This window comes from Geotrypetes seraphini, chromosome 6, assembly GCF_902459505.1.
Source record: "Geotrypetes seraphini chromosome 6, aGeoSer1.1, whole genome shotgun sequence".
NCBI lineage: Eukaryota > Metazoa > Chordata > Amphibia > Gymnophiona > Dermophiidae > Geotrypetes > Geotrypetes seraphini.
In genome coordinates this window covers 207,873,624-207,886,575 of record NC_047089.1, presented here as the reverse complement: position 1 = coordinate 207,886,575, position 12,952 = coordinate 207,873,624, and the positions used below count along the sequence as shown (strand labels likewise).

General features: G+C 38.2%; 1 protein-coding gene across 5 annotated transcripts in view; it reads right to left on the bottom strand.

Annotated features, from left to right (window-relative positions):
* Positions 1–12,952, bottom strand: part of C6H2orf42 (chromosome 6 C2orf42 homolog) — a 54,269-nt gene that overhangs the window by 38,797 nt on the left and 2,520 nt on the right. For 4 of the 5 annotated variants that reach the window (XM_033948069.1, XM_033948068.1, XM_033948066.1 and 1 more), the window contains exons 2-3: positions 10,810–11,666; positions 4,711–4,833 (exon numbers count right to left, since the gene is read on the bottom strand). In XM_033948069.1, the coding sequence (XP_033803960.1) occupies positions 4,711–4,833; positions 10,810–11,653 (967 nt within the window). In that variant the 5' untranslated portion in view covers positions 11,654–11,666. The remainder of the gene's footprint in view (positions 1–4,710; positions 4,834–10,809; positions 11,667–12,952) is intronic. The other variant, XM_033948070.1, reaches the window with a different exon arrangement.

The window sequence follows — 12,952 nt, the reverse complement described above, 5'->3', positions numbered from 1 at the left end:
TAAAAATCTACAACAATTACTACTCCCACTGGCTGCTTCTAATTTAATAGTGGCTGGAGATTTCAATGCTGTAATGGATCCATTATTGGATAAAAAACCAAGTAAAGTTATGAAGTCATTAGGGTTAGATAATCTGGTACAATCCTGTAATTTAATAGATATATGGCGTATACTTCATTTTAATGATTGGGAATTTTCCTTTTGTTCACAAGTCCATAATTCTTTTTCAAGAATAGATTATATTTTTGTCTTGAATCAAATTGTTCAGCGAGTGACAAAAGCCACCAAAGATCCTATCATTTTATCTGATCATGGTGGTGTACGGATTGAATTTCAGTTTGATGAACAAGATTATTGTAAGTCTGTATGGAGATTTGATAATACATTGATTGCGGATTCAAATTTCCTTGAAGAATTTAAATTAAAAATGATTGAATTCTTTCTAATTAATACTTCAGAAGATATCAGCATAGAAATGTTATGGGATACATTTAAGGCTACCATGAGAGGTAATATTATTTCATATTCGACATATATTAGAAAACAACTTAAAAAACAATTTTATAATTTGGAAAAAGAAAGTAAACATTTGGAATCTAAATTAGTTGATAATTGGGAGCAAAATACCTTACAGGCTCTATTAAAAGCAAAAGGTAAATATAATGAGATATCTTCTAAATTTGTAAGGAAAGATTTGTTTTCTCAACAAACTATGTATTATGGAAACTCAAATAAGGCGGGAAGATTATTGGCAAATTATCTTAAAGCAAAGAAAAGAAGAACAAAAATTATTGCAATAAAGGATAAGAATGGAGAGACATACTAAGATTGAAAATATTTTAAGTCAATTTCTAAATTTTTATAAAGACCTATATTCTTCTGAGCCTTATGGAGATAGGGAAAAAGATGGTTTAGAATTTTTAAATTTAATTGTTGGACCGAAGGTTCCTGAGCATATAAAAAGAAGTTTAAAAGAGCCTATGGAGAGACATACTAAGATTGAAAATATTTTAAGTCAATTTCTAAATTTTTATAAAGACCTATATTCTTCTGAGCCTTATGGAGATAGGGAAAATGATGGTTTAGAATTTTTAAATTTAATTGTTGGACCGAAGGTTCCTGAGCATATAAAAAGAAGTTTAAAAGAGCCTATGTCACTAAAAGAAGTAGAAACAGCATTGAAGTCTCTTAGAGTTGGATCCGCTCCAGGTGGTGATGGTTTCACAGTAGAGTTTTATAAATCATTTCAAAGTACCCTATTAACTTATTTATTAAATTTATATCAGTTTCAACTAACTAAAGGTTGCATTACAGGTACTATGGCAGAATCATTAACAATCGTTTTGCCAAAGCCAAACAAAGATCCCACTTTGGTTTCAAGCTACAGGCCTATCTCGTTAATCAATGTTGATGGAAAACTTTTAGCTAAGATATTGGCTTTACGATTGGCTAATGCTCTCCCTTTTATTATTGATACGCACCAAACAGGATTTGTTGCTAAGAGACATTCTTCTAATAATACCAGATTGGCTTTTCATATGTTAAATTTAACAAAAGACATGGATGATCCGGCTTTCTCTGTCTCTTTGGATGCAGAGAAAGCCTTTGATCGAGTGGAATGGACTTTCATGTATCAGGCATTAGATTGGTTTGGTATAGATTCTGGATTTATACAAATGATTAAGACGTTGTATAGCTCCCCTGCTGCAAGATTGTACATTAACAATAATTTATCAGAGCATTTTAATTTGCGTAGGGGGGTTAGACAAGGCTGTCCATTATCTCCTTTGCTTTTTGATATTGTATTAGAACCCTTGTTATTAGCCATTCAACAAGCAAAGGGGATACAAGGTATTCCTCATACAGATTGGGAATATAAAATATCTGCATATGCAGATGATATATTGCTTTATTTGAGAAATCCAGAAATTACCATTCCGTGCTTGCTTGAATTGATAGAGAAATTTTGAAAATTTTCAGGGTATAAGATAAATTGGAGCAAATCAGAAATTCTTCCACTTAATGTACACTGTACTAAAGGCTTATTTGATTCATTTTCATTTATATGGAAAGAAGATGTACTAAAGTATTTAGGTATTAGAATTAAAAATACACTAGAACAGGGATCTCAAAGTCCCTCCTTGAGGGCCGCAATCTAGTCGGGTTTTCAGGATTTCCCCAACGAATATGCACTGAAAGCGTGCAAGCACATAGATCTCATGCATATTCATGGGGGAAATCCTGAAAACCTGACTGGATTGCGGCCCTCAAGGAGAGACTTTGAGATCCCTGCACTAGAAGATACAATGAAAGAGAATGAAAAATTTTTATTAAAAAAAGTAACAGAAATGTGTGAACAATGGAATCCTTTGCATCTTTCTTGGTGGGGTAGAGTCCAAACTATTAAAATGATGATATTGCCTGTGGTTTGTTATCAAATGAGTATGATACCAGTTTTTTTTCAGGGGTCCTTTTATAAAAAGTTAAATGGTATTCTTACAAAATTTGTTTGGCAAGGTAAAATGCCTAGAATTGCCTTAGTATCATTACAAAAACCAATTGTGGAGGGAGGGGTAAATTTTCCAAACTTTTATAGGTATCATCAAGCCTATATTTTACGCCAGGGTATGTACTGGGTCCTCCCAGAGCTCATGGAAAATATCCCAGATTGGCTGTATTTGGAATGGCAACTCATGTTTCCTATAAATTTGTCTCATGTTCTTAGTGTTACGATGCCTAGAAAATATAAAGAGAACAGAATATTGATGGATACATGGAAAACATTACATTATGTCTATAATTTAACTCCAAACCCAATACACAAATCAACATATCAATCTTTATGGCTAAACTCCAAGATTCAAGTTGGCGGTTTTAAAATTGTATGGAAGCATTGGATTATTGCAGGAATACGGACTCTAGGTGATGTTATTTTAAATGGTAAACTGCTTGATTTTTCACAGTTGCAACATAAATATAGTCTTAACAAATCACAAAGCTTTAAATGGTTGCAACTGAAGCAGGCTATTCAGGAGGGTTCCCTGAATGGAAAAATCTTAACAGTCAGTATAGTCTGGAATTCTTATGCTTTCAGACGGATTTCTTGGGTCACCAGGCCACACAGTGGTATAAATTAATATCTGGATTTATGAATAAAAACCAAAGACTGGTCTTAGAGACATTTGGAGCATTGAGATTAAGCATCAAATTTCTGCATCTCAATGGCCACAAATTTGGTCTTGGAGAATGAGATGTACAGTGTCTGCATCTATGAGGCAAACTTGGTTCTTTTTGTTACATAAAGCATTTTGGACCCCAGTTAGATTACAAAAGTTGGATAGCTCTAAGTCTAATAGATGCTGGCACTGTAATCTGGAAGCAGGGACTCTAGATCTAATTTACTTTTGGCCCTGTATCATGGCCTTTTGGAAATCAATTTGGTCTCAAATTAACTGTTTATTAGAAAAACATGTAGCTTTATCATATGATACAATTCTATTTGGAACGTCAATGAGAATAAAAAGTCAGATTTCATCAAACAATAATAAACTTTATCACTAGAAATTGGAAAAATTACACTAGACTAAACTACACCTTCTGATGGAATTCGTTGTGCCATATATACAAAATGGAAAGAGTAATTGCCATACAAAAAGGGAATTACAATACTTTTAAAAAGATTTGGGGGCCATTGATAACTTATTGTAATGATTAGATGCCTTTTTACACTGAAAGTATAATTATAATTATGGGAAGGGGTGGTTTATAGTTATATTATAGGTTCTATCAATATTTATGAATACAATACATATATGTTATTTTTGATTATAATTTTGTGAAAAGGGTGGGTGGGGGAGGGAGATATTTTATGTATTTATGATATATGGAAAATTTCAAGTAATGTATATGATTCAATTGATATAATATGGTGTACTTGATGTAAGATGAAAAAAATGAATAAAGATTTGGAAATAAAAAACATAAGTACATAGGTAGACCACTTTCAGTAGCAGCTCAAGATGAGTTACTTTCAATTGCAATAGGTATTGTGCAGACATTGTATCTGTGTTCTTCCATTCTGTCTATGATGACACATCATTTGCACCCTGGTGGAATTTTATCATATTTTTGCTATACACTTTTTCTATAGTGCTATTTGAACGAATATATTCCTATGATTATGATTCAACCTGCCTGTCTTCACGTTTACTTCATTGATTGTATTTATCCTTTAATTTGGTCCTATCACTACTGTTATACTGCCAACCAAATTGTAAGTTTTAATAAGCTACAACTGTGATATACCTTTTTAGCTGAATCTCTGAATAAAGGTGGTTAATAAATCCCAATAAATAAACAAACCCAACTGACTGGGTGTTTCTAGAGAACTAGGTTGAAAACAGTGAGGGAACCAAAGTTATGGCAGGCAAGATATTAGGATAGCAAAGGCAGATGGCTTGTTATTAGTATTCCACTCTGTAGGCATGATTCGCTGACATGCTGGTCTTTAAATCCAGGGACCAGCCTTTCCCTTCAGAGAATCAAAATGGTGAAGCTAGGCAAGATTCATAGAGCAAAACTGTATGTTTTTAATGCAGGTAGATTGCTCCTGAATAACACAAAATACAGAGCAATAGCCATTTTGTTAGCTTTAAATCATTTTAACTGATCTCCCATTAACTAAAAAGCAGCTAAAAAGGCACCTCTCACCAGATGTTTCCCCTTTTGCCATCATCTTCTTCTTCTTTGGCTTTGGAGCAGTGGGTGCAGTCGCCTGCACTACAGATTCTGGGTAGCAAATTAACACAGGGATGGGAACCTCTTCTTTAACCACTGGAAGACAAAGATTTTCCTTCTTTAGAAGGAAAGCAAGAGTCACTAGGTCACTCAAGTTCCATCAGTGTTGGAAGTTTACAATCTGCATTAAGGATGGCAAACAAATAACTCAGAAGCGGACACAAAAAAACAGATCAGTAGTTGTGAAAGGTTGACACCAGAGGTCCTCAAACTGGTCCATGGGCTCATTGTGACTCTTGAAGCAAGTTTTCCTGGCCTTCCCTGCTTTTCCCGTCTCCAGATCAGATTCAGCCCATGAAGTAAGTTTCTACCTATAAGCTTTATCCTATGTCTCTTCCTCCCTACTATAGCTCTGATTTCAGCCAGAAGAGACTCTGAACAGCTCAGCCTCAATCTCAGTCAACTTTCCCTGCCTATCCTTTCCCCACCTATCCTTTCCCCACCAAAGTTGTCTACTAAGCAAGTTCCCTCTTTCTTCCATCTGGACCCAAGAGTAAAATAAGAAAACAATACAATTCAGAATAATCACTGGTTTTGGAACTAAAGGACTGCTGAACCTGCCAAAAGTGATTTCACCCACCTACCTCTGATCTCAAAATCACAGCTCATATCTGTCATGGGCTGAACATTAGTACTAGAAAGGAAGAAGCTGAACCCTGCTCTTGGTGAAGCAGGGCAGAAGGACTGTGGGATATATAAATTGGTGCTGTCTATTCTCAGTAATGCAGGAGCAAAAGTGTTCTCTCTAGCATGCCATTGTTCTCCAACTTGGTGTAGCTATGGGTCTTGGGTTGGTTTGTTTTGTTTGTTTTGTTTGTTTTTTTTGCTGATTTTCTAGATGTCGAATTGACATTTATAGTACCTTTCCCCTTCTCGGTTTTTATTGTAAATCACTTTGATATTATGTGAAAGGTGGTATATCAAATGCTCAATAAACTAAACCCTACTCTAGGGTGGTAGGAGCAGGGGTGAGAGGGGAGCAAATGAAAGACAAGAAATAGAAGAGTGTATATAGGGGCTTGAGTGAGAGAGAGTGCACCAAACACAACACAAGCCCAACCCCTCCTTCCATTTTCCATTCCCCCAGGGGAGAAGATGATGGGGAAAGGAGGAAACAAGGAGTACACTCCTGAGAACCATAATCCCAGTCTCACTTCTTTCCCAGTATTTCACTGAAAAGGTCAAATTGCCCTCTCCACCCAGCTCAACAAACTCTTCTCCAAGAGGGACCCCATTCCCATCCGACTTGCTCAGTGATTTGAAATATCCTATGTAGCCCTTCACGTGAAACGTTTGGAGGCCCTGGTTTATATCATCAATCAATACAAATTCAAAAAAGCTGAGCTTTTAAATGTATGCTCTTAAGTTTGTGCTCTATTTTACCTTCTTGCCACCTACTTTTTATGCTCTAAATGTAAGGGATCTAGAGTAGTAGCTAAAGGGAAACAGACAATAATATATAAACACAGAAGGAAATAATGCAGTTTATATCATGAGCTAGTCGGAAATACTAACTGAAAATATGAAAACTGTTGAAACACTTGTCATAGTTAAATGATACTAGTAAGGACTGCCATTCAATTCTCTCCACTGGGTGGACAAATTAGCTGTCATTCGTTGCTTAGAAATGACCTAGGCTATTTTTCATCTAGAATGAGTTGTGTACTGATAGATAGTTCCCTTAATTCAGTGCTCAACCAAAGGATAGGTGTTATCTAGGCAACTAGCCACAGGAAGCCACTTTTGCCCAAGATCAACCCAGAAATGATGCACCCTGGAAACCCACAATCCAGCATCTTTCACTCCCTTCTCTCTACTCCTCCATCTTTTTCCCTCCCTCACTTCTGCCATAGTGCTTCCAGCTTATATTATTGGTGCTGCCCAGCAGCAATTCACACAGACTAGCTCTGGGGCCTTCCCTCTGCTGTGTTATCTCTGATTCCTATTTATGTGAAGGCAAGACATGACAGAGGGAACCCCAGAGCAAGCCTGTGTGAATCGCTGCCAGGCAGCACTAATAATATAAGCTGGAAGGGGGAGTGAAGAAGGAAAGAGACAGGGAAATGCTGGACCCGTGGAATGAGAGGGAGGCTGAAGGAAATGGAGACAATGCTGGACTTATGGCAATGGAGGGAGTGGAGCCAGAAGGTAGAGAGGTGTAGACCAGCAGGAGTAGATGCTGAACAGAAGGGAGATAAATGGAAGGAAAGGAGAGAGCTGCTGAACGCACAGAAGGGGGAGGGGGGCTAAAAGGAAAGGAGATGTTGGATTCATGGGAGGAGGGAAGGGAGAGATGCCAAGTCAAGGAATAAAGGAAGAGGGAGTCAAATACTAAATGCACAGAAGGGATAAAAGGAGGGCAGGAAAGTCAGATGAAGGGAGAAGGAAAGGGAGAAGGAGAGAAGCTAGATGGGGAGTGTCAGAGATACATTGCTACAAGCAAAAAAGAAAGCGGAGAAATTGGACACAGGGAGGCATAAAGAGTGGAGAGATGATAGGCATAGGGGGCATAGGGACACAAAGGGAAAATGCTGATTAGGATGGTATATAGAAACAGAGGGGCAATGCCAGACACAGAGGGGAGATGCTAGACATGGAGAAAATAGGAACACAGAAGGGAAATGTGGACATAAGCATAAGGACTGGAGCTGTAACAAACAAACATATTTCACTATTCGGCTGAATACAAATAATGAAAATTATTATTCAGTTGAATATGAATACCAAAGATGAATAATAGACTTTCAGCTTTAACATACAAATAATAAAAGATGCAATGTGAAATCAGAGATCAAGTATTTATTTCAGGAGGATTTAGGACATTAGAGCCCCAGATTATTTGCATTCAAATTTAAATCACTATTTGGTTGAATATGAATAATGTACAGTATTCTGGGCCGAACTGAATCAAATACAGATATTTGGTACAGCTGTAATAGGGATATAGAGGGGTGATGCTGGATAGGGGGAGGACAGGTGAGTTAAGAGAAACCAAAGTCTGGGACCAAGATGATTTGAAAAATAAATGAGCAAACAACAAGAGGTAGATTTAATTTCTATTTGCAATTAGAATGTGTCAAATATGAAATGTACATCCTGTCAGATCTAGTGTTGGCTAGGGCCCATGGCAGAAATTTTGAGGAACTCCAAAGCTCACTCCCAGGCTATACCTTCTTCAGCTTCTGGCAGGCTTGGGAATCTCTCTGGCCAGGAGGCCAAGGACAGCTCCCCTTGTTGAACTCCTCTATCACCATTTCTAGCATGTGTCCTATTTATTTTTTGCACAGTATAAGAAATGCATCTCTTATTTCTCTGGTGTTATCCAAACATATAAGATCTGGCTTCTTGAGATTTTGGTTTAATTTATGTTTATAGTTTGTGGTCACCTATTCTGTATTTTTGTGTTGTGTGTGTGATCAAAATAGTCTGTTAGTATGAATTTTCTAGGTAACATTCTGTAGTAATTTGGCTTGTTCAGTTTTCCCAATAGATGTATTGATATTTTAGGGCCTCATTATAATGCTTAGGGCCCTAAAATATCATAGGTAGTATCCTCATTTTGGAACTTAGTGCTAGCATAATAATTTTGATTTAGATTCTCAGTGACTTTTGTATTACTTTACACCATACCTGTTATCGAGCTTACACTAGAAACAAAAATTTCTTTCTATGGTGAGTTAAATAATTTTCATTAAGCTCAGCAGTTTCCTCCTGTGGATTTATTTATTTATGTTTGGAAATCCAGTTGCAACAGTTTTAACTGGGCTTATAGCACAATAAGCCTTCATAAGCTTGCATGGTCAGACATCAGTTACGAGCCTCACTGGCCCAATTGCTGAGACATGGTACCGATTCCAGGAAATCAATTACTACTACTTGTTAGCTAGTAAGGGTTGTCACTAACAGCAATCATCCCATTCCTGTGCTACAGACATTTCCTACGCTGTAGTCTAGTCTAGTCTAGTCTGCATGACAATACTCACGTTACACTTATCCCAGTTTTAACCCTTCCCCATCTATCCCAGCCAGTTTATGGCAGCCTTCTAAAGAGGAAGGTAGAAACTTCAGTTCAATCTGGAACTTGACGAAATATGCATTCTTAACCCAACAAGTGTGGCACTAAAGAACAATATGCATAATGCTCTCCATCTCATCAGGGTCTGAACAGTGGATCCCCAGCAAACCCCGTCCCTTCTTTTCAAATGATGCATTTGAAGAGACACCCAGGATTTTGAATAGCCCATCCTTTACCAAGAGTAGAAGAAAATATAAGGAGTCAGACCACAACCTCATCAAGAGGACACAACTTCCATCAGGACAGGCCCAGATTCTCACCACAGACTTGGAAAGGGTTAGGTCCCAAGAGGGAAAATGTTGAAAAGTCCTCTAAATTTATTAGTACTGACAGACTTGCGGCCTAGACACTAATTTAATTCAAATAATAAAGTTTTAATCCAAAATAGTTGGTTTCTTCAGATTATATAAAATGTGGTATGGCTGGTGGCACACTGTAAATTTTGGGAGGAAATTATTTTGGCCCTCAGTAGTATGTGCGACACAGAAATTAATGAGATCTTTTAATAATATTTGATTGTTTTCATACACTGAGGGTTTAGGAAACTAGATAAAATTGTGGGTGTAATCTTAGCTTTGACCAGACACTGAAAAGAAAAAAGGGGAAAAAAACCTCAAATGGGTTTGAGATTTATGGATATGCTGCCTGGTGATTTTAAAGACTGAACAAAAAGATAAGAAAAATAAAATCACTAAGCAAGAAAGGTGTTTTCATTTTAGTAATTAAAACATGTTGGTTCTGAGAATGGTGGAGAGCTGGAACGCTCTTCCAGAGTCTGATGTAGGGGAAAACACCCTCCAGAGTTTCAAGACTAAGCTGGACAAGTTCCTGCTAAACTGAGACATACGCAGATGAGGCTGGACTCATTTAGAGCACTTCTTTGACCTGGGGGCCGCCGTGTGAGCGGACTGCTAGGCAGGATGGACCACTGGTCTGACCCAGCAGCGGCAATTCTTATGTTCTTACTTCTAATGTCTTTACTGTACAAGTATAGAAGGAAATGTGATTGGGGAGGTCACTTTAGCGATTAACAATTTTCTCCCCTTTTACAAAACCGCAAAAGCAAATTTTAGCACAGGCGGTGCACTGAATGCTCTGCACTGCTCCTGACGCTCATTCAGCATGCCAGCCGGCATTAAAAGCTGCTTTAGTGGTTTTATAAAAGAGGGGTTTAATTGTGATTAATCACAATTAATTGATGTGCAGCCCTAGAAAAAATACAGGTATGTTCAGCAAGCAATTTTATGTGGCTGCTTTTCCTATGACAGTAGGCAAGTGCTTACTTAACCTCAAGACAGCAGAACAAAATAAATTCAATCCAGGTTACTGGTTATGGGATTTTTCTGCTTTTAATCCATAGGTTTTAGTATCTGCAATTACTTTAGGAGAGGCTGATAGGAACATTTTTATCCATGTTTTAACAAACTATTTTTTCTCTTTTAGCTATAACCAGAAATTTGGTAACTGGCAAAAATCACTAAGAACTTGAACTATTTAAAGCCCACAGTTTTCCCTAGCAGAATTCTCACCATCGGGTGTCTCACTGCTAAAGACCGGGAAGCAGCACTGCCAATTTTGTCTATTGAAGTTTGAGGGATGTCCATTAGTTTGTTTTTTGTTTGTTTGTTTTTTTAGTTTTTCTCTAATGGTAAGAGGAAACAACTGATCTCTCTTTTTTGAGTCCAAATGTTAATACTCATCTAAATCATACAGAAAGCTGTTCTGCGTCATATTATATAAACCTGATAAAATACAGGTTTCTATGATAGTCGTGGTAATGCTAAAAGCTAGAAATTATAGCAACACTATTTGTTACTACTTTCTTCCCCTGTTAAAATGGATCGGATAGTATACTGCCCATGCCATTGGAAGAAAATTTGCCCACTCTTTAATCAATACAGCATGATGAATGTTGAAAGTACACTGGCACCACCTACCGCTTGAATCACCACTGAGGAAGTCAGCAAACTCTTGGGCTAATGTTTCATCGCTGCCAAAGGCGCCAACACAGGCATGGAAATGAACACAGTTTTGGCCAGGTTCTTCCTTTAGAAGTTTGGTCTTACTTATCTTCATAGATTTTTTCATTTTCAGGCTACCATGACAGGAGCAGAAAAACCTTGGCTCCAGCACCCCCAACGAGTTCAGTTTCTGCACAAAAGACACATGCAGGTAGCCCAAACTGTGCTTTGGACTAGCTTTGCACTTGACTACCAATACATTTCTGGTGACCCTCTGGACCAGGGGCCCCGTGGGTTCAGTGGCTAGCTGCCATATAACCTGCTTCATTTCAGGGGAAATCTGCATGGAATTCAAAACAGAGCTCTTCAGAGTCAATGGCTTGGCTTCGGTGCAACAGTTCTCTGCCAACCTAATATGCTGACATCGGTGGTCAGTCACGTCTTTGGCTGCCTCCTTCAAGCAAGAGGGAAGGAGGCAACGGCCAGAACTCAGCTGGGTGAGAACAGTCCCATATACAGTCTGAAGAGACGTTTCTGACACCCCCAACTCCACAAAGCACCTATTATCAGGGCCTCGATCCCTCTGCCGAACAGAAAAAATCTGCTGACTGGACCCTGTAATGATTTTGACAGCATCAACAGTGGGCTGCTTGCGAGCTCCACAGCGGAAAACATTCCCACAGCTCTTGTTTTTACAGCTTAATCCTCGGGTGCCATTGTATGTGCCACACCGAGGGCATTTTCTGATCCCTCGAAGGGTAGGTTTCCCTAGATCAGACAGAAATTCTGGAACACTGGCTTTTGTCGAATTCATTTCCATCTTTATACAGGCACTGGAAGAAAAGCATTTAAGGAAAAGTTTATTGAAACATATTTACTTGTTACGAGTTAAATTACATTTCTGGATTTTCTTGTAAAGCTCTTTTCTTTTTTAAAACAAAGACAAAATATATGTAGTCAACAGTACGGCCTGTGGTATTGCAGAATGTAGAGAGGGCAATCTAAATGGGCCTTAATTTGCAATAATAATCTACTTTGAAAAACAAATTTAGACAGAAGGCTGGTTCATCAATTTACTATTACACACAGACTAGCTGAGGCCAGTTAGCTGAATTAGGATTCTTCAGAATACAAAAGTTACTTATCTGTAACAGGTCTTCCGAGGATAGCAGGAATTGAATCCTCATGCTTGGGTGATGTCACCGACAGGGGCCAGTGTTAGAAACGGTAGCTCAGGAACTTTTTCCAGAAGTGTTTGGGCCATCTCACTGTGCATGCACGCTTGTTCCCACCTGCTGCTGTCAAGCGGGATGTCCTCAGGTTATTGCTAGCTAGCAGAATAAAACTCGATGGGAGGGTTGTGGATTCAATCCTGAGTCTACTTAACATCAATAGATTCTATTTTTAGAACAAGTCTCAAACTTATAAATATAAGTGGTTTATCCCCGTCTCTCTCTCTCTCTCTGGACCCTGGTTTACTTTCTCCCTGAAGCCTGGAACCCCCCTCCACCCCTTCTCTCTCTCTTTTTCCTCTGGACTCTTGCTCATCTCCCTGTCTTCTCACAGACACAGCCTCTTACCTATCCAGACACACATTAATGCAGGTAAACTGTCCTCTCTCTCACACACATAAGCAGTCCCTAAATCCACTCTGAATTTGTAAAGCTTATTTCTATTTCTTTCTGTACATTTGTAACCCAGTATATGCTTGATGTATCTTTCTAAACAGTGTCTTTCTGTAATATTAAGCCTTTCTGCACAATATAATCTTTATGCAATCACTCTTGGCTGTCCTTGTCATTAATTTCACTTCCTACTGAAACATCTATGAGGGTATTGAACCTGGGACCTTGCAGATTATAAGGCTGCCACATTATATCACTGGGAGCTTGTCTGCTGCAAAATCACCTATCCAAAGCCTTACATTTTGGGTGGGGGGCTCATCCTTACACCTACAACTCTGCCTTAAATAGCATTTCAAAGAGAAACTAGCAGATTCCTTCCTCAAAATCAAAACAGTTCAATCGAAAGTAGCCAAAATGATCATCACAGATACACAAAACCCATTAAAGCACACATCACAGATATACAGAACCCATTAAAGCAGACCAACTCTGGA